This window comes from Canis lupus, chromosome 38, assembly GCF_011100685.1.
Source record: "Canis lupus familiaris isolate Mischka breed German Shepherd chromosome 38, alternate assembly UU_Cfam_GSD_1.0, whole genome shotgun sequence".
Lineage (NCBI taxonomy): Eukaryota > Metazoa > Chordata > Mammalia > Carnivora > Canidae > Canis > Canis lupus.
Genome location: NC_049259.1, coordinates 3,289,107 through 3,311,259, shown reverse-complemented (window position 1 = coordinate 3,311,259; position 22,153 = coordinate 3,289,107). Strand labels below are relative to the sequence as shown.

The 22,153-nt window shown below is 47.0% G+C and overlaps 1 protein-coding gene across 11 annotated transcripts in view; it reads right to left on the bottom strand.

Annotated features, from left to right (window-relative positions):
• Window positions 1-22,153, bottom strand: part of SRGAP2 (SLIT-ROBO Rho GTPase activating protein 2) — a 235,414-nt gene that overhangs the window by 14,994 nt on the left and 198,267 nt on the right. For 10 of the 11 annotated variants that reach the window (XM_038586064.1, XM_038586065.1, XM_038586066.1 and 7 more), the window contains exons 14-18: window positions 20,670-20,730; window positions 14,991-15,068; window positions 13,940-14,074; window positions 12,141-12,246; window positions 2,313-2,537 (exon numbers count right to left, since the gene is read on the bottom strand). In XM_038586064.1, the coding sequence (XP_038441992.1) occupies window positions 2,313-2,537; window positions 12,141-12,246; window positions 13,940-14,074; window positions 14,991-15,068; window positions 20,670-20,730 (605 nt within the window). Of the gene's footprint in view, window positions 1-2,312; window positions 2,538-12,140; window positions 12,247-13,939; window positions 14,075-14,658; window positions 14,858-14,990; window positions 15,069-20,669; window positions 20,731-22,153 lie in introns of those variants that run through there. The other variant, XM_038586074.1, reaches the window with a different exon arrangement.

Below are 22,153 nucleotides of genomic sequence, written 5' to 3'. Positions count from 1 at the left end.
ACCGAGGCAACAATTTTCAAACTTCAGGGAGTCCTGGATGGCTTGTTAAAAGTGGGCTGCCTCACCCCTAGACTTTCTAATTCTCAAGGGCTGGGCGGAGCTAGAGTGTATGTGTTCCTAGCCAGTCCTGTGTTACGTAGGTGCTGTTGGTCCAAGGACCCCACTTGGAATGCTCCTGCTCTAACCTAAAGGCAAAATGATGCTTCTCTAAGGCCAATTCTAGTGATAGGCTCCTAGGCTGTCCCGCAGGCACACCTCAGCAACACCTCAGCCCATCGATGCCTGCGGTCTGAGGAAGCCCAACCGGCCCAACAGCAGGCAGCCCTTGGAAACTGAATTTTTGCATCAGGGCTTGGGAAGCATGGTGAAGTGGGATGGGCCTCTCTTCTCCACAGCGGCAGGGAGGCCAAGCAGCTAGGAGCTCCCTCTTCCTAGCCATCCTCCAGGATTCTCAGGCTCTAGCATCCCCTGTGCCACCCCCTCCCCTGCTCCTTCATCTATCTTATCTCCTGCTTCACTGGCACTTCTCTTCCCGAAGAAGAGAGGCTGGGAGCCTTCAGTGTGGGTATGAGTCCAGCAGTCAGATGGTCCTTCTTACCCAAGGTCACCTACTCTTGATCCCTGGGTGCTTCTGGCTTCCCACCCAGTCTGTGGTAGTAACATTCCCTGACTAATCTTGTGGTTTTTCCTGAGGCTGCTAATAAATTTCGGATGCAGAACAAACAGCAGCAGGGGTGGAGATGCTTTGGCAAGAATTGGCAGAAGGTGCCCCCGTCTCTGCCCCTGCCAGCCACCCCGACAACGACTCTGGGGGACCAGGGCCGTGGGGGGCTCTGTGTCCTGGGATCGGTTCAGAGATGTCTGAGAAGTGAGGAAACGCTTTGGAAGGAACATAAAGCAGGCACTGGGAACCCTAGTGCACAGCTTCTTAACCCACAAGCGAGAGAGAAACCAACTCTCCCGGTCATGTGCACAAGGACAGCTCCCTGGAGCTCCTCAGCTCGCAGGCTGAGACCTGAACAACCTCCCCCGTCCCCACCAACCATCTGGCAGTGACAAAAAGCTTTCTCTCCGAGGGGCAAGCATAAGTTTCTCCAGCCTCTGGGATCCGCAGGACAGCGGTCAAGACCCAACCCAGGGGTGTCCGTGGTAGTTTTATATGCACAGACACACAAATATCACAGTCTCCACTCCTCAGGCAAGAGGTTCCTTCTGTGGCCATCAGGGAGAGGCGTGGACTCACTGGCCTCTAATTAAGTAGATACCTCTGCTGTCCTCCCCTACCCTAGTGGATAGCAATGGGGCTGCTGAACTGGTTCCAGATGTTGAGTTCAGATGGAATCTGATTTGGGCTGGCTGAGGTTTTCAGCCCAGGCTGAAGCACCACTCGAGGGGGAAGATGGGCTAACAGGCATGTGGGGTGGGGGTGGAGGAGGTAAGGGACATTAGGGGGTAAAAGAGAGAGGTAGTGTTTGACGGGAAGATGACACTGTAAGCGGTACCCTGGGGTGTCGTGAGGGGTCCTGGATGGTGTCCTGTACTAAGACCCTTTGGGGTTGGAATCCCCACCACTATGATGGCCTAGGATCGTCACCGGCCTCTCTAGGTTACAGTGACTGCACCTGCAACATGGAAATAGTCATTTGTCAACTGTCCAACAGAGGGTCTAGTAAAGATGTGCCCTAGGGATTCCTTTTATACTTCTGTTCCCAGGCTAGGTCACGAAAGACCTTGCCCGGTAGGACTGCAACTCGCTTTAGGATGGAAGTATGCCTACCCCGCCGAAAACGGAGCTTACCCCCTTTTTTCTTCACAAATCTCTGTGATCACTCTCAATTATCAGTGTACAAACCCACACTGAGGAAATTATGCCTCATGTCTACACTCTTCACAAGAGGAAAGAAATTCTTATTTCTGGGATCCAGGCTTGTGTCTCTTACAGGGCACACCACAGAGCAGGAGCCTGACAGACACTGTTCACTGACAAACGGCTGTTCTAAATACAACTTTCTACCTTTTCCTTTCCTGGAGATTATTAATACTCCTATTATTGTTATTATTTTCCAGAATGTTCCTCACCACTAAAAACTCATAAAAAAAACCCCAGGGAGGTGGCACAAAGTGGCACTCTGTAGGTCAGGCCGAGGTGGGGGTATTGCCAGCACCACCCCCAGATCCTGGCAGCTTGCATTGCCTGGGAATGGGAGGCTGAGAGGATCTGGGTGTTTCCCTCGGGTCTCGCTTGGCCATCTGGCCGCCACACCGGTGTGTACTGGGGATGCCCTCCCCCTCTCCAGCCCAGAGCCCCCTACCAGTAGTCCTCTGTGCTTCCTCCTCTGCTGTAGATGGGGCCCTCCAGCTCCCTGGGGGTTGGGAAGATGTTCTCATGCTGGATGATGGTGGTTTTGATCAGCTCGTTCACGTGGGCTTGGCAGGACACCTGGTCGTGGCCCTCAGGCACCGACATCAGTGAGGGCCCGAAGCAGATGGCGAGGTTGTAGGGGTCCATCATGTTCTCTTCACTGAACTGTGATAAACTGGATGAGAAGGGAAGAGGGCAAGCTGGAGAGCACTCGCATGAATGCCCAGAAAACACAATCATGGGAGGCACTGCCAAGAACAAGAGCACAAGTTCCACAAACTGCCACCTGCTTTTCTGGGCCTCAGAGCCCTTCTAGAAAGTCTGGGGGGAGAAGAGAATGACCACCAGGTTGGTCACTCAGGAGCAACCTCTCTCTTGTCAGCTCCGCATTCGAATTCTACTTGCCACCTCATGGTCAGCCCTGCTCCATACCTTCTCCGCCAGATCTCCCCTGACTTGAGAACACATTACTTTGAGGGCTGAGACGGCTCCCACACACCAACCCACTAAGCTGCCAGAGCAGATGGACACCCTCAGGCTGCCCTCATAATAATATGGTCAGAAGACACAGGCATTGTGCATTGTGCACCTTCTTGCAGAGCAAAATAATCAAATTACTAGGGATATTCCATTCTAAGCTCTAGACTTATTAAAAAAAATTGCCAACCAATTAGCTTTTGCAGTCCATCAAGCAAGTGAATTTCTTTCTGGAACAGCTAATGTAATTGTTTTTCATTTTCATAAAATCCTCTATTATTACAATCAAGATTTATTCAGGAAAAGGTCAGCATGCTGCTCAGTTTCTGCACAGGTTTCCTCTGGATGCAATCTGACTTTGTTATTGGATATTTATCCTGGGAACTCCCCACTTTCAGCCAGCAGCTGCTCTGGCCACACCCCCAACCTTGGTCAAGGACCCCAGCCTTCAGTGAGCCACTAGGCCTCATTAGCCCCCACCAGTCTGTTTGTTGGGGCTGAAGGCTCGGCCAGCCCTGGATGTCTGCCCCCAGACCCCAGCCCTAGGCTGCAGAGCGGTGAGCTCTCCTAAGGCGTTCTGCCTCCCTCATGAGCATTAGCAAGAGGTTCCCAGCACCTGATTCAGACAGATCTGAGGAGAAACCAAAGCCCTCTGATGCTGAACTAGAGGCCTGAGACCCAGCTGTCTTCATCAGAGTGGGTATTCTTCAGAACTGGACAGAGTTCATTTCTAGTGTATTCCACACCCAGACTCAAATGACCAAGCTGGGCTCTCTCTAACCCAATGGTTCTCTCCTCTACTCAGATTCGCGTATGTCCCCTGTCCACATTGGAGAAGCAGTACCATGGATGTGAACAGCTGTCACAGGGAGAAAACTGTCATGGTTGAGAATCATTCTTCTCAAGGACCTAGTCAAATGCAAGGAGGCCAGTGAGGGGTGAGGCTATGGATCTTAGTGGTTGGACTGCTTCACAGAGGGTCTTAAAGTTTGAATTTTACAAACCTTAAGTTTATAAACTGGCTCCTGAGTTAAAAGAGAGCCGAGATTTAGAAAAGACTGGGAGAAGTTTCCAAGTCTACTTCTTGGTCAAGCAAACATTGGAGACGGGAGAGATAATTATTGTGGTAACCCCAGCAGGGATAAGGAGGAGGATGGTTCTGGTTCTTTGGCGCGATCCAACAATATTTGGGAGCATGGAAGAAAACCAGGCATTTCTAGGAAGACTGGCAGTCAGAGGGAAACAAAATATAGTTCTGAGAGTCCCAGTCAAAGGCCCATGAAAGATGGGCAACTCTGACAAGCTTCCTAAGGGAAGGGCTGTCTGATTCATAGGTGGCTGCAATGACCAGGGGCTTGAGGAGGCCACATCTTCATGGACTGGGGTCTCATGAACCAGTGCCATTTCTTACTCCCACTGAAATATAAACCGGCATTCTTCTCTCTCTTCCAATCTACAATGGGAACATCTAGGTTGAGGGATTAAAGCCGTGGTTCTGAACTATTTAGGGGTCACGGCCTCCTTCAAGAATTGGACAAAAACTAGAGATTCTCTCCCAGAAAAATTCATACAAGTACACATTCAGATACATATCATTTTATATACAATATAATGGTGCTAATAATCCATGAAGGCCCCGAATTCTGTATCCAGTATAAGAACTCAAATTTTGGATTTTTATTTTTAAAGAAATAACCAAAACAGGTAACACTGGTAACAGGTCCCTCTTTAAAATTGTTTTGGTGTCGACTTGTACAATGTCATCTCTTCTAAGAATTGTACTATATTTCTATAGCTTCTATCTATAATATTAGTGAATTCTTCTAATTGAGTCAAACTCATCTTTTGTGTATCTTAACGAAGTTCAGTATAGTGATTGGGAACACAGGTTTGGGGAGGAATGAGAAAATCAGGATTGGTGTGGGAAACTTGCTTTTTTATCATGCACTCTTCCGGACTTTTTACCTTTTAATGACGTGCATTTGTCTCTTCGATTAAATTAAAAAAGAAAAACAAAGCATTCCAAGAATTTGAGAGTCAATTAGACCTGGTTTTGAATCCTGGCCCCATAACGTACCAGTTCCAGGATAGTATTCTAGTTTCTAAATCTCTTCCTTGTAAGAGATTTATTTAGTACCTCCTTTGTGGGGCTGCTGTAAAGCTTAAATGAGGTATTATATGCAAAGCTCTGAGCACTGTGCCTGGCACATAGGTGGAGGTGGTGCTCAATCCATATTTTCTGTAATTATAATATCTGATTTGCTTCTTGATAAAGGACCCTCAATTCTAGTCAGGGGATGGGAAGCAGGGCTGCCAACATTTGCCAGCAATTGATTTATTTTATTTTATTTTATTTTTTTATTTTTTATTTTTTATTTTTATTTTTTTTTTGCCAGCAATTGATTTATAGAAGTCCAGCCACTTTCTTCTGACAGACATCATCAAGCCCAGGACTCTAGATCCCCAAATCGAAACTTTAAATCCTCAGGGAGAACGCTAAGCTTTGGACAGACTGTTTTAAATACATGACATTTCACTTAAAAACCTTCAGCTTCAGAGGCCCCAGGGGTTTGATTTGGCAACAATCAACAGACTTTGGATAAGAAATGAATGCATCAGGGTTGATTTTAGGTCTGAAAGGGATGAAGAGAAATTGTCTTATTCACCGTGGCCCCAGGCAAATCGTGGGGCTGAGAATCCATCAGGCCTTCAAAAGCTTTTCCAATAGGAGACACTACAGATGTCCCTGTATAAATCCATGACTTAACGGGCTTCCCCAACTTTCCCAAAAGCTCTCTAAGAGATAAGAAGTCAAACGTAATTCTGGCTGATTTTTTCTGATGGTCCTTCAAAGGCGTCCTGTCATTCCCCTTACCTCTAAGGCCGCGTGTCAGCATCCTCGTGCTCCCCGCATCTATCACAGGACTTGCCTCTGCGCCCTCGTGTTCTGCCTTCCTTTCCCTGCAGTGAACTCCATCCTCTTTCTCCAGCCAGAATATTAGTCCAGCAATTTCCCTTGCATCACTAGCTTTTCCTCTCCACTGGGTCATCCCCACCCGCATACCGACATGCAGTAATACTGGCCACCTGAAAAAAATACCCTCAACCTCACATCCATGTCAAAATACTGTCCCATTTCTCTCTTTCTCTTCATGATGAGACTATCTGGGAGTTGTCCATACCTGTTGTCTAATTCTCTGATTCATCTCCACCCCTCTGTTATGGACTGAATTGTGCCCCTTCCGCCCCAAATTCCTATGTTGAAACTCTTCCCCCCAACTCCTGTGGGACTGTATTTGGAGAAAGGACCTTTAAGGAGATAGATACTTAAGGTTAAATGAGGTCATAAGGGTGGGGGCCTAACCCAATAGGACTACTGTCCTTATAGGAAGAGGAAGAGACCCCAGAGCTCTCCCTGTGTGTGCACAGAGGAAAGCCACAGGAGGACGCAGAGTGAAGATGGCCATCCACGAGCCAAGGAAGGACTCCCCACCAGAAACCAGCCCTGCTGGCACCTTGATCTTGGCCTTTTAGACTCTCGAACCGTGAGAAAATGAATTTCTGTTGTTGAAGTCACCTGGTCTGTGGTATTTTGCTATGGCAGCCAGAACAGACTAATACAATTTCTCTCTTGCCCCCTCCCCCTCTTTATTGTGGTAAAATATATATACTGTAAAACTGACCATTTTCACCATTTTAAAGTGTACAATTCAGTGCCATTTAGCATATTCACAACATTGTGCAACCATCACCATTGCCTAGTTCCAGGGCACTCTCACCACCCGAAAGGAAACTCCAGATCCATTAGCAGCCAGCCCCCATGCTCCCCGGCCTCCAGCCCTGGCTTTGCCAATCTCCCATCACCACTAATTTGTCCACTCCGGACACTGTGGATAAACGGACTCACAACCATGTGGGCTTCTGGGACTGGCTCCTTTCCTCAGCAGGATGTCTGCAAGGTGCATCCATGTTGCAGTATGCCTCTGCACCCCATTACTGCTTACGACTGAACACATCCCACTGCATGGACCCCCACATTCTGTTCACCCCTTGGTGGTACCCCTTCTCTCCTAAACCTACAGCATCAGGGTCTGGCCCCTTCTACCCCATCAGGACAATACTCCTCAGGGTCACTGGTATTTTCCCTGTTGTGAACACAATACTTAGCCCTTTTCTTAGCTGACCTGTCATCACCTTTAACTCTGATTTCATGACCTCCTCCCAACATTTCTCTACATGGCTTCTGAGGCACCATCCTCTCCAGGTTTTCCTCCTACTTTAAGGCCTGCTGTCACCTGCTCAGTGAGGTGTCTGCTGACTGCCATATATTAAAGGGTGAGCTCTCAGGGCACCTGGGTGGCTCAGTGGTTGAGCGTCTGCCTTTGGCTTGGGTCATGATCCCAGGGCCCTGGAATCAAGTTCCATATTAGGCTTTCTGCAGGAAAAGCGAACTCTCACCCTGATCCCCGGCACTCTATGGTTCCCTGGCCTGCTTTGTCTTTCCCTAGAGTGCTTTTTCTCTGATACAGGGTATGTGTACTTATTAGTTTGATCTGTCTCCTTCGTATAGAACATAAACTCTAAAGGGACACCATGAGATACCTGGACTGCTTGGTGTACTCTGAGATGGCCAGCTCCTAAAACAGGGCCTGGCACACAGAAAATGCTTCATAAAACATTTGCATAAGTGCATAAATAAGTATATGAGCAGTTCTGGATCTCCAAGTCAACCCAACCACAACTCTACTTGTCCATCTGCATGGGGAAGCCAAAACACCCCTCGTGAAGTCAGAAGAAGCTCCAGACAGAGCTTTCCAAACTAGGAGGCCCCTGGAGATTGTTGAGATTTCGAGGATGACTCCACTTTTGTAGAGCCACTGGGGGCACCTCAATCACAGAAAAAAAGCAGCCCTGATTCACGCCTTCGTGCAGTGTTTGAGGACCTAGAGCATGCTTCTCTCTTTTTATTTTTTTTTAAAGATTTTATTTATTTATTCATTCATGAGAGACAGAAAGAGAGAAGCAGAGACCCAGGCAGAGGGAGGAGCAGGCTCCACGCAGGGAGCCCGAAGCGGGACTTGATCGGGGGCTCTAGGATCACACCCTGAGCCGAAGGCAGGTGCTAAACTACTGAGCCACCCAGGGATCCCCTCTTTTTATTTTTTTTTTAGAGCAATGCTTCTCAAACTTTCATATGCATGAGACTCGTCAGGGGACCTTGTTAAGATATAGAGTCTGATTCTTAGGTCTTTGGGGGAGGAGGGGCTGAGATTCCGTACTTCAAACAATCTCCCAAATGATGCTGATGAAGCTGCTCTGTGGACCTCACTTGATGATCAAGAGCCTAGAAGACAATATTGTTTGATATGTGGAGAAAGCAGGTTTTAAAAGGCAAGCAGCAGAGTCAGCCATGGACAGGGGAGCTACCGACGCTTTGTTGGGGGGCAAACACTCACTGGGTAGCACACAGGCTGTGGTAGGCAGCCTCTGAAATGAACCCCACAGCCCCTGCCTCCTGGTATTCACACCTGGTGTAACGTTCTCCCTTTGAGTGCAGACTTGATTCAGGGACTCACTTATAGTAAATGGAAAATGGCAGTTGGCATGGGATGTCACTTCTGAGACTAGGTTATCAAGGACTCTCTTGGGTGTTCTCACTCATGGGCTAGGAGGGAAGCTGGCTGCCATGTTGTGAGCAGCTCTACGATGAGGCCCACATGGTGAAGACCTGACGAAGGCCTCTGGCCAACAGTCGGCCAGCTAGGAAGATCCTTAGTCCAGCAACCTGCAAGGAACCGATTCCTGCCAATACCACAAAGTGAGCTTGGAAAGCAGATCCTCCTCATTAGGGCTGACTACAGCACTGCCCCTAACACCCTCACTGCCACCCCAAGATAGTTAGAGCCAGAGAGCCCCCTGCTGTACTGCACCTACACTGTTCATTCCTGACCCACAGAAACTGTGATATAATAATTCATGCTTTTGGGGTTTGTTTGTTTTTCTAAAGATTTCATTTATTTATTTGAGAGAGACAGAGAGAGAGAATGTGAGTAGAGAGAGGGAGAAGCAGACACCCTGCTGAGCATGGAGCCTGACTCAGGGCTCCATCCTAGGGCCCTGAAGTCATGACCCAACCTGAAGGCAGACACTTAACCAACTGAGCCACCCAGGTGATCCTTAATGGCTTTTTTTTTTTTTTTTTTAAAGATTTTATTTATTTATTCATGACAGACAGAGAGAGAGAGGGGCAGAGACACAGGCAGAGGGAGAAGCAGGCTCCATGCCAGGAGCCCGACGTGGGACTCAATCTGGGGACTCCAGGATCACACCCCAGGCCAAAGGCAGGCGCTAAACCACTGAGCCACCCAGGGATCTCTGCTTTTTGTTTTAAGTTGCTAAACTTTAGGATAATTTGTTACACAGAAATAGGTAGTTAATGCAGATGCTAGAAAGGATATTAATAACTAACAAGGCCCGCTGGATGGGCACATACCCGGGGTTCATGCTGTGGACCGAGCACTCTAGAGGACTCTAGATATATCTATATCTATCTATCTATATATATATACACACACACACATATATGTGTGTATATATAGAACCAGGTCTGTGTAAGGAGTTCCACATACATTTATATACATATTAGTTTTTTGGCTCCTTGAGATTAAGGATGTGTACAACCCAAGAGAAAGACCATAGCCAGAAATAAAGTATACACCCCCCAGGACACAACAAAGGAGAGCAGTCCTGAAATCTGGGCCCAGCAGAGTCTCTCTCAGGAGCTAACTGTCAACTGTTGCCACATCTGTTGGTAAGTGTACACTTAGGACCAGTCATCTTCCCACAGATGTGGTATTCTCTATCACCGGTGTCCTCAATTCCATTTATTGTTTTAGGAGACACCGCAGTTCTTAAGGCTGCATTTTCCCCCAAAATACTTTGATGAGCATATATATCATTTTTTAACCAGACGAAAAAGCAAAACAAAACAAAAGTAATTGTTGGATTGGCATAATTCCCACATTTCTTATAATAGTGGCCACCATCTCCAGCTCTGCATGATGCTCACTCTATTGTTCCTCCTCTCCCACGAGTTCCCCGCCACCTTCACTTAGCAGGAAGACAATGTAGGAAGACAATGCAAAGAATGAGGCCACTGTGCTTATAAACAGGCCCATGCCCAGGACCAGCCTGCTCCCCCACCTTTTTATCCACCACCGTCATGCTCTTGGCCTGGGGGAGCAGACCAGGCTTCCTTTGAGGGCAGGTGTCTTATCAGTGAGGGAAGACAAGGACTGGTGGCCCCAAGGGGCTGAACAGGTCCAGAGTCATTGCAGAATTTCCATTTTTATCAGCCCCAAATGCATAGCATATGAACACCCTATGTGAGTCACGAGGGGTTCTGAACTCAGGCAAAGTTGTGGTGCTCAGTCAGGGCTTGGCTGATGGAAGGAGCAGACACAGCCATGAGGAGGAGGCAGGCTGCAGAGCCAGGACACTCTGTTGCTCTGCATGGTGAGCAGCAAGGCTGAAGGATGGCGTGGGTGCCCCAGCAAGGTCTCCAGAGGGGCTGCTAACCTAGGTGCCTAGAGGGCCAGGCTGACCATGAACTCATAAGCAAGCTGAAGCTCACGAGATGGCCACTAAATCTGTTTTCCTGTGAAGTAAAGACCAAACTGACTAAGAAGACAAAGAAATTTGTGTTAGCTAGGGTCTCTATTTTCTCTTTTGATAGAATCATTGAGCTAGCAAAATGTTTCTCTACTAGAGGAAAACCCAGGAAGCAAGAGTGATGATCAACGGCAGCTAAACTCAGCCTTGGTATAGGGAGTATCTGGGAGGGCCCGCCTCATCTGGCAGCAGTCCTTCCTCCACAGGGAACCACCATCTTGCTGAATGCATGCCCATCACTGCCAGACCTGATAGTGTTTTCGAGAGGAGCTGAAAATCTACATCTTTTTAAGTAAAATCCTCTCACATTTAAATGTTTTAATGTTTTCAAGCCACAGCAGACTGAAAGGAAACACATCTATGGGCCTCAGCTGGCCCTCACGTTGCTCTCAGTTGTTGAGGGAGCCTCAGCAGGGAAAGCAACGTGAAGACAGAGGTGCCCATGGGGCAAGCTCCACAAGTCCTTGCTTGTTGCCTCTGCTAGCCTATGGGGACCCAGCGCCTGCCCTAGGCAAGAACACACTGCTCGGATGGGAAGCCATGCTCCACTCAAGCACAGGGCCCCTTTGGCCCTCAGACCTCTTCTCTAGCTACCTTCACTCTCTAGGTAACCAGCTAAAATATCAGGACATGGTGACTCCAGACTCATATCTCTACTCTGGGTTTCTCCCGAGTATCAGGCTCCTATGTCCCACTGCCCACACAGAACCTCCCCTTGGAGGCCTAACAGGCATCTCAAATGGACATGGCTGAGTTGGTGTCTCAATTCTATCTTCCATACCTTGTCTTCCTCAACTCCACAATGGAGTCACTAGTTCCTTGTTGCTCATGCCAAACATTCAGAACTTCTCTCTTTCCTCACACTCTACATCGTCCCCATTAGGAAGTCCTGTCAACGCTAACACTATGCTTGAAATGGAATCCCAACCCGGTCCCACTGAGGTGGGTGAGTCACCCTCCCTCATGACCCACACCCACCACCCTGTCTGAGCCCCTAGTGCCCATGGCTGAGACCTCATATTAACCTCTGCCTAGGTGTCCCTGCTTCTCTTCACAGACTCGATGGTAACTACTCAAAGCTGTCAGTGGGCTTAAAAAATAGAGAGATCAGATCTTATCACTCTTTTGCTTAAAAGCTTCCAGTGGCTTCCCAAATCCAGATCCATTATGACCATGACTCTCAGGGCCTGATAGCCTTGAACATCCCTTGTGAACATCACTCTATTTAGGCTGCTGCCCTCACACGGTCTCCTCAGAGAGGCCTTTACTGAGCAGCTTTCTATAGCGGCTCTCCCTCTTTCATTCCTGCCCCCATTCAGATCCCATTCAGCACTCTACTTCTTAACTTACGCTTCTTCTTCTTCTTCTTTTTTTTTTTTTTAATCTAAGCACTTATTCCCATCTGACATATCTGTTATCTGTCTGTCTCTACCCTGGAATGTGAGTTAAATGGTATAGGGCTCTTGTCTCTAATTTTTCATCTATTCTTACAGCCTACAGTTGTGCCCAGCACCCTGTCGGTGCTCCACAAATATCTACTGGGCTGGATGAACTGACATAGCTCTATATGTAGGTGCCCAAGGGCTGAAGCCAACACCTGGTCCAATTGCTCACTGGGAAGTCTACTCACTGATGGAGGAAGGCAAAGAGGTATCTCATGATAATCAGAGTGGTTTTGGGCAGGACCAGGAGGACTTTCCGGATGTGCAGAGCTCTCTCCTGCAGGTTGTCCATTGCTGAAAGAAGAAAGCCAAGCGTTATCCTTCACCACAACTGAGATCCGCAGGAGTAATGGTCAGGAGACCCTTCCTACCAGCAGGTGCTACACAGACAGCGGCCGGGTCAAGTCCACACAGCACGGGTGCACTATGCAAGAAGATCCATCTCGGTGGCTCCTTGGGGCAGGACTGCTGCCATAGGGCACATGCTGGGCTCCAGGTGCTTAGTGATGCAAGACTTAAGGAATATGCTCTTTGGGTTCAGAAAGGGTTGGAGATGCTCTCCAAGCACCTGCCACTCTCTTATTAAAACAACCTCCAAAAACCTGCTACGGCAGACAGCTCAACATCCAGCTTTGGAGGATCTACATGTGGGGTGGGAGACAGGCGGTGTGGGTCCTGTCCTGCTCGCTCTACACATGCATCACCTCATCCTCTGGACAGGTCTGGCTTATCTTCTGCCTCTCTTATCTGCAGTGGGGTTGAGCAGAACGTGGCCAGAGGCAAGAGATGGCAGATCCTTGCATAAGTCGTAATATCTGGGGAGGAGACCCAAGGATTCCTGTCCCTTGTGCTTTGGACAGATCAATTACAGGTAAGGCTGGTGGCCTCCATCGTGGCCAGCCTCCCTACTACAGTGTGCCATGTGGACACTGTCATATTCTATGAGTGCCGTTCTATGAAAAAGAAGTGGAAAGCAGTGGGTGAGGAGGCTGTCTCAAGGAGAAAACTGGGCAGCCAAGGTTTCTTGAACTTTCTTGGTAGCCCCAGCGACCAGCACTGCCTTCTCCAGCCTCTGGAGCCACCGTTCCATTGGGGCTATTCCCAGGATGACCTGGTATTAATCTACATTTCCATAGAAAACAAAAGAGAAGGTGTTTCAGGATAATGAGCTAAACTAAATGGCCTTAGCTTTTCAAGCCCCAAATTTGAGAGTAAGAGGCAGGAACCTATGAAAAGGATAAAGTAGAGACTATCTCTTTCTAGGAAAACATCATATTGTTATATTTAAATGTGCAGAGGGCTTTTCTTCCTAAAAGAACCCATATTGACACATCTAGAAGGTAAGCCACACCATGTTTAAAGCAACAAGCAGGGGCACCTGAGGGACTCACTTGGTTCAGTGTCTGACTCTTGATTTTGGCTCAGGGCATGACCTCAGGGTCATGGGATCCAGCCCCGCATTGCGCTCCATGCTGGGTATGGAGCCTGCTTAATTAAGATTCTCTCCCCCTCTCCCTCTGTACCCCCTATTTAAAATCAATCAATCAATCTTATGAAAAATCAATTCTAATCTTAATTATAAAAAAATAAAGCAATGAGCAAAAAATATCTCCCCTTTATATCATAAAAAGCACAGGCACTAATATGTGAGCTTCCAAGAACTGAAAAAGACTGTGCCTTATATATGAATAGAAACATATTTTATTGAAGAAAAATAAAGCCCAGCAAAGCAAGGAGTTTAAGGCAAATCAGAAAGCTGTCTTGTGGTCCTAGCCTCTCACTGAAAAGTCATCCTCCCTCCCTCCCCACCAGGGGCTAAAGGACTGAAGACAAGGAGGAGAAACTTCACTGAGGAAAATGAAAAAGAAAAAAAAAAAACACATTATTGAAAAGCTTATGGGAGATAAAAAGACCCCATGGAAATTTCTTGTCTGTTGAGACAAGGTGTTCTTGCTTAGAAGCCAGTCTGAGGCCAGGATGTACTTACTGACGCAGGCCATGAGGTCATGGAAGATGTCCTTGGGGAAGAGAGGGTGTTCCAGCCCCCGGAAGTAAAGCTTCAGGACACCAGCAATGGAGTCCATGTCATGGTCATTCTGGTCCCCAGCCAGGGGGTCCTCTCCTGAGGATAAGCAGCCCCCCAAAAAGGAAAGAGAGAACAAGGGAGATAAAAACACATAGGATGGAGCACAAGTGGTAGGGCAGGAGTGAGCTGAGTCCTCCTGAGTCTGTCAGTTCACTGCCCAGCATGGTGGTCATGAGTAGGGCAGACCAGAGACTAGACTAAAGCAAAGATTGCTTAGGCTCAGGGGCCCCAAGGCTAGAGGAGGGCAACAAGGGTCCATTAGGATAAATTCACTTCCGCCAGACGAGCTCAGGGACATTCCCTATGGGTTGGGGTAAGACACTGCAACTGGCCCTCTCACAAGAATTATGAAGCCAGGCTGGGACTGAGTCCCTAGGGAAGGAAAATGAGGCCAAGGAGGCTAGTCCCTCTGACTGGCTCTCACCCCTCCTGGCTTGCAACAAAGGACACCTACTTACAGGAGAACAATCACGGTGGAGCTCCCTATGGAAAATTTCATATCAGATGTAATTAGATTTAATGATAGGACCAACCTCAAATTGAAACTATATATATCCATTACAGTGACGGAAATTGCCAAAGCTTGCCCATTACCTTAATAGCCCACAAGATAATAAATGGGCTACGATGAACAGGCGCATTAGCCTTGATATTAACTGCCACCGAGGGTTCTGGATGAAGCCATAAACCGCCCAGATATCATAGTTAACTTCTTGGGTTTCGACAGATCATCCGCAGGAGAGAGGCAGGATGAATGGGGCTAACGAAGGAGGCTGGGATGTGCCCTGGCACCTCCCTGTACATCTTGAGGAAGACTGTCTACAAGAGAGTAGGTGTCAGGCTGAACAAGTGGCTTGGTAACCTCTGGGTACTTCTCTGGGGAGGATGGATGAAGCCAATATCCCAGGAGGCTGGCACACATTTGGTCTCATCTTTAAGCCTGTTTCCTTACCTCTCTCAAAGGCGTTTTTGATGTCATTCACCTCCACCTGGGATCCCGACACCCGGAAGATTCCTTCATGCTGTAGTCCTAGAAAGACAGGGAAAAGTGATCAAGGAGAAGAAACAAAGTCATAAGCACAGCTCCAAGCTTAGCTGAATGTCTATGTCCTCCATTTGTGTGCATTTAAGTACCGTCTCTCTTCTTCAGGCCAAACAAGAAAGCATGTGCAGGGATGCTGGAGAAGTCACCGGAACAGATATAAGGCGTAAAGAAAGCACAGAGTCAAAGATTTAAGGGGATAGATGTCTATATCCGGCTCCATGTCTGATTCTGAGGGAGACTTAGAAGCAGTTTCCTTCCCCTGCCTTTGCCTCTCTGTTCCCATCTGCAAAGCGATGTGAGGTGACCCCTGGCACTTATCACCCAGGGCCAGGAATGGGAACTAGGGGGATGGCAAGCAGGCCACTAGACACCACTGGAGGAGTTTCATAAGGTCTGAGATACAATGCTTGCTTTGGCTGTTCAAATACTATTTGGCTCTTCTAGTGCACGACGTTTTGAATACTTAGGAAAGAGAGAGGACAGGAAAAGGCAAGTGATCACAGTCAATAGCCAGTGCTGCTAGACACCGTGCTAGCTGCTGGTGCTTGACTCCCAAGACAAACGTGCATGGATGTTGCGGTAGGATGATGGGTGTGAAAATCTGGTCTAGAAACAATTATAAAAAAATAATGCATGTGCAGTGATTGCCGCTAAGAAATGCCTTCATAGAAATAAATCAGCTGGTTCTTACAACAGCCACTAAGGTAAGGGTCACCAGCATGCCCATCTTCCAGATGAAGGAAGTGATGAATGATGAGCAGCCTTAGGTTATATAGGTGATAAAAACCAGAGTCAGGAGGCCATCCAGCTGCAATTGCATACTCCTCAACACCAGGCTGGTGGGGCCCACCAGAGGCAAAGGACAGAGAGGGCAGGAACCTGCTTGGTAGTCTGAACACAGATGTGGCTCACAGCCCCACACATGTAGCTGCAGAGGTGGTAAGAGATCCAGTGCTAGCCCCAGGGGTCAGACTGAACTGGCATCTGTAATCATATCAGGCTTGCCAGCCCTTCTCAGGAGCCCTGTGTCTCCATCTTGGGCATCTTGTCCAACTTCCTCTGTAACAGCATGATTCATCAAAAACTTGGACATATCAGGGAAATCTCAAACAAATTTCTTTTTAAGAAAACAAAATAGAACTGCCTACTGTTCTTGGGCTATCCTCTCGGTGAGGGGTGACTGGATTCTCTCAGTTAGACCTTTTTTTTTTTTTTTTTTCAGTTAGACCTTTAAAGGTAAATAAATCATGCAGGCCAGGGCTACAATCTTGAATCCAATTGAAGTAATATTAAGAAGCAAGCAGGGGGAATTTAATTACCTGGCTTGTAATAGGACTTAAGTTGTCTGCTCCTCTAAGGGAATCTCCAGAATATTCCTCAGAGAATGGCAGGCAATGTTAAAACCCCATTAGTACCAATGTAATAATACCATATTAGTTACCAATGGGATGTAACAGCCAAATAACGTAATTTAAACACAGAATGTAGAACAGCAAGTGTTCTGACAGAAACAGCCACGTACCCTGTGACTTGTCAAAAACACAGTATAGGAGAAGGAAATGTCCCCTTGGGGACCAGGCTACTCAGTGCTCTAGATGAAGCCAACCGTTTGCTGAGAGAGGATCACTTAGGTCCTTTTCAGTAGATTAGACCATCAATGAAAAGCCACCTTGGACACCTGGGTGGCTTAGTGGTTGAACGTCCACCTTCTGCTCAGGTAGTGATCCCGGAGTCCCGGGATTGAGTCCCACATCGGGCTCCCTGCAGGGAGCCTACTTCTCCCTCTGCCTATGTCTCTGACTCTCTCTCGGTGTCTCTCATGAATACATAAAATCTTAAAAAAAGAAAAAAAGAGAAGCCACCTTGGCCCAGGGGCCCAGAACATGAAGAAATCAGAGGACAGTTAACAGGAAGTCAGGCGGCAGGCCTGAGACACACTAAGACTTATCCTTCGGCCTGGTTCCCATTTCCCTTTAAAACCTGTGCTTTTGAAGGATCACTACGCATTCTTCCTCAACAGACAGAATCCTTAAGAGTGTCTATCTAATCTAAGGACTCTGGGAGTAGAGACACGGATAAATGGCTGGGTTCCAGAAGTAAAGGGGAAGAGCAGTAGGCTTTTCATTAGAAGGCAGGGCAGGCCTCACATGGCTAACCTGACACATTGCGACCTTTTTCATTTGCTCTTAGAGCATGCTACCATAAAAGTAGAAAAACACTCTTCTTGGGTAACTTACTTGGAAATGGCACAAACCTTCCACTCTGCACTGGATCTGGCTGTTGCTAAGAGGGGCTCTCCTAGAGAATTCTTGAAATGGTTGCTACAAAGTACCGGCTCATGTTACTTGGCTCCCTTCTGCATAAGCCAGGTGGGGTTCTCCCCTCCGATTCTGTCACTCAGTCTGTCATTCCCTGCATGCCTGTCCTTTAAGCCTTCGTGCATCACCCTGATGCACCATTTACAGCTGAGCCTCAGCATTCTCATCTGCACAATGGGAACTCTAACATCTATTGCCCAGGGAACATGAAGAGAGTTAAAGATGAACATGTTCCAGCAGCTTTTGTGTGTGTGTTTTTTTTCTTAAGATTTTTATTTATTTATTCATGAGAGACACAGAGAAAGACAGAGAGGCAGAGACACAGGCAGAGGGAGAAGCAGGCTCCATGCAGGGAGCCCGACGTGGGACTCAATCCCAGGTCTCCAGGATCACGCCCTGGGCTGAAGGTGGCACTAAACCGCTGAGCTACCCAGGCTGCCCCTATTCTCTCCATCTCCTCAGTGTGCTTATGTTATTTGTTTTGCAGCTAGGTTTATTTGTTACTGTTTGTATTTCACTTGGGGTTTTATCCACATCCTTGTTTTATTTATCTTTTAAACATGGGAAACACTAATGCAGTTCTGAACGTCACAATTACACAAAAAGCAATGTTCAGAGAAATGTCACTTCCCTCCCATTCCCACTCCCCATCCTTTTTACCCCCTCTTTGCACCCGACTCCTGTGGATGAGCAATCAAATAAATATTAGTTTATGGATTCATCCTTCCTGCCAAAGTGAGAAGACATGTACATTCTTATATCCTCTTCTTTCTACATAAAAGGTAGCATGCCCTAAATACTCTTTTGCACTTTGCTTTTTTTGGCTTGATAATATAGTCTGGAAATCTCTCCATGTCTTTTCAGGGAGACTGTGTGCATTCTTTTTTTTTTTTTTTAACTGCCTAGAATTCAGATATACCATAGTTGATCTAACCACTCTTCTGTGTGAGGGTATTTAGATTGTTCCTAATATTTTTACAAATGATGTTGCAACAAATAACAGATGTATCTTTATATTGTTGGAGGTGTAACCTTCAGGTTAAATTCCTACAAGGACCGCTGGATCAGAAGATAAATGGATATGTAGTTCTGTCAGATATCATCAAATTCCTCTCCAAAAGGGTTGTGCCAGTTTGCAAAATACCACCAGCAACCTGTGAACACACCTATCTCCCCAGAGCCACACCACAGAAATGTCCCCACGTGCACCGATCATGTGCGGGGGCAGTGATAGGGATATTTGAGCCAAAATATCCCGAAGTGTCCCCTCCTCGGCTCCTCCACAGCTACCACTCTGGGCCTGACCATGGTCACATCTTCCCTGGGCAGCTGCAGCTATCTCCTTCCTCCCATGGCCTTGTCCCCATTCAGCAGCTCTTTGTAAAGAGCTCTCTCTGTTCTGAATTCTCCAGTAGCTGCCTACCTCACTCAATAAAATCCAAACACCTCCCTTGGGTGAGGAAGCCCTAAGAGTCTGGCTTCCAGCTTGATCTGCCTCCCTTCCCTCTCCTCTGTCCCCATTCTGGCCACCCGGGGTCTCCTGCATGCCAGGCCCTGCATATGCCAAGGATCTCTGTGTCTGATGTGCCCTCTCTCTGAAACACTCTTCTCAGATATCACTTCCTCACTTCCTTTTAGGACTCTGCTTCCAATGTTACCCTCTGAAGCGACCTTAGGGTCTTTCCCCACGCCACCCACCTAGAACAGTGTCCCCTCTTCATTCTCCAGCTCTTTGTATGGCTTTTCTTCATTCCACTCACCATCACCAGACACACTGTATAATATCGTGTTTATTTATTACCTGACCAGCCAATCATCTATTTATCTGTCCTTTGGTAAAATATAAGGTTCACGAAGGCGGGAACTTTTTCTTGGCACACAATGAGCAGTCTATCTCTCTCTGTATATTTCTTGGATGACCGAAGAGAATGCATGGCTGAAAGAACAGGAGTTCAGACTCTCTTCTTCCTATTGTCATTTAGACACAAATAACTTTTCCTCCCCGGAACTCAGTTTGGACTTATCTCTGCCAATTACTTGATCATTAATCACTACTATCTTTTGAAATTTCTTATACTGCAATTCTGAATGGCTATATCTTATCTCTTTTTATTTAGCTTTCCAATTGCTTATTTATTTTCTCCCAACTGCATCATAAAACCAAATAAAGACAGGAATAGCATATTATCCCTGTTTTTGTTTTCCTATTTCACAATAGGAAAACACAGTGTCCCAGCACTGATCAGGGGCTTGATAAATATTTTTGTTGACTGGTGATTTATAATGCTATTACTTCAAGTGAATAGAGACACAATGAAAAAACTGTAGCTGATTAGAATGGGATAAATTGTAAGTATGTTAAAATAATTACTATTCCAAAAATGAACCCAAGCAATGTTATAGCCAACTAAGAGAAAGGGAGAGAAAATGTCTGCATTGAGCCCAGCAATCACCTCTATACCTCTCAAGCTGCAAGAAGGTCATTCTGTCCTTTTTCCTATCATCAGATAAGACAGCATCATAAAACAATTTCTGATGTCTAGTTCCTAGAAATCTTCATGGTGCTGAGAGATATCTTTGCTTCCTAAACAATCTTACACTTAGAAGCTTGTGCGGCCATTCATCTCCACCCTAGATTCTGTCCAACCAGCCTGGGAACTGGTGAGGAATGGAGTTTATGAGACCCAGTTTCATCCAGGCAGCAGATAGCGTGACCTGACTTAGGCTGAGGAGGGACCAGCCCCTGGAGACTCTCAAATGGTGGTGACAACTTGAAGACCAACTATCACTAACTGAGCTCCAGGTGAGAGCACACCAGAACAAACACTGAATAGTATTAGGAGTCAGTGCAACATCACGGAAGGAGTTCTCAAAGCTGTCCGATGCAGAGGGCCACGTGACATAAGGACTCAGACTGTGGCAGGAGATGCTGACATGTGCAAAGATGGTGAGTAATGGCGAAGCTACCATCACATCATACCAGCTGTACTTACTCACATCACGGCTGTAATTCAAAACCCACTCTCAGGCTAGAAAAGGGAGTGTGGTAAGTGGCTGAGGCATTTTGAGTCAAAACATACAATGTCTTTTTCTCAATGTCTAGGTGTGGCCATTCTGAGGTAGCAAACATTACGTGAATGTAGTTAGACTTTTATTCCGTTTCTGAGAATGTCAGGATGAGAAGTCAAACTATTCTTACTCTACAAAGAATTCCTGGAAGTTCTTCCCCACTTTGCACAAATATGGGCAAGGCTGTAATCCTGCTTACCGTGTCTGCTGATAAACCGGATACAGCTTTCTACCACCAGAGGAATTGCCTGGCTGGAATCCTGAAAGGCCAAAGAGAAACAGAACATCACAATCTTCAAACAGGCATAGCCCAGAGTCAGAGAAAACAGGCCAGACTGTGCGGGACTTTTCTCAGCTGGATCAGTGGCTGCTGGTTCTCAAAGAAGCATCTGGCCTGTCCTCCAAGTTCCAGAGCACATACACAACCGTCTACTTGAATGTCACAGGGATGCCTTGAATTCATCATGTCCTAAATGCGACTGATCATCTTTTTTTTTTACTTTTAAATTTTTTTAAAAAAATTTATTCATGATAGACATAGAGAGAGAGAGAGAGGCAGAGATACAGGCAGAGGGGGAGAAGCAGGCTCCATGCAGGGAGCCCGACGCGGGACTTGATCCCGGGACTCCAGGATCACGCCCCCTGCCAAAGGCAGGCGCTAAACCTCTGAGCCACCCAGGGATCCCCGCGACTGATCATCTTTTATTGCAAACCAGCTTCCCACCCTCAGCCATCCAAAAATCAATCAATTAATCAATATGTTCTGTCAAGGCGGCTTCCTAAATACCTCTCAAACCCATTTACTTCTCTCCATCTCTACTGCTACCCACTTGGGCCATACATCAATATCTCCTTCCCACCCTTGTCATCTTCCAAACCATGTCATCCTTCCTTCACATAGTGATTGGGGGATCTCTGAAGGTGCACACTCTGTAATTCACTTCCTAGGCTAACCTCTTTCAAAGACTTCTTGTGAATTTCTTTGCACAGCCCTGCATGTCCAGGATCCTGCCTTTGCCTCCGGCTTCATCTTCTTCTGCTCATCCTCCAGTCTATTTCAACCACACCAGCCTTCTTTCTACTCCTTAGATCAGGTCTTTGTCCACAGCTTTGCATGAGCTGCTCCTGCTTCTAGAATGCTCTCCTTACCCTGGAACCCCCTCCCCTCCTTAGGGTCTCAGTGCAAGTATCACTTTCTTACGAATGCTTTTCCAGACTCCCCAGATGAGATCAGGGCCCCTGTCTACAAGATCTCAGCACCTTGCACGTGGCTCCCATAGCCCTGGTTGTGACTTAACTGTAGGTGGGTATGAACATCTTGTTTGTATGTGCCACCGCTATATCTCATGTGCCACAGGGCAGATACTGTCAATTCTTGGATCTCCATGGCTGCCCACGATACTCTCACAAGGTAGGTGCTCAATTAATCTCAGTTGAGGATAGCTAAATGAACCAGGGAGAGCATCAGAAAGGGTATTTACTTGGCATAAAAGGTAAGAAAGAAAAAAAAACCCAATTCTTAGAAATAGTGGAAATTAACTGGTACTAAACTAAGAAGGAGGCCTCCCAGATATCAACCTTTGCTCTGCCATTTAACTTTTTTGGGCCTTGATTTGATGTCTGCAAATTGTGGAGGAGATGGGTGGTGAGGAGAAGAGTATTTCCTATTGGCACAAGAACATT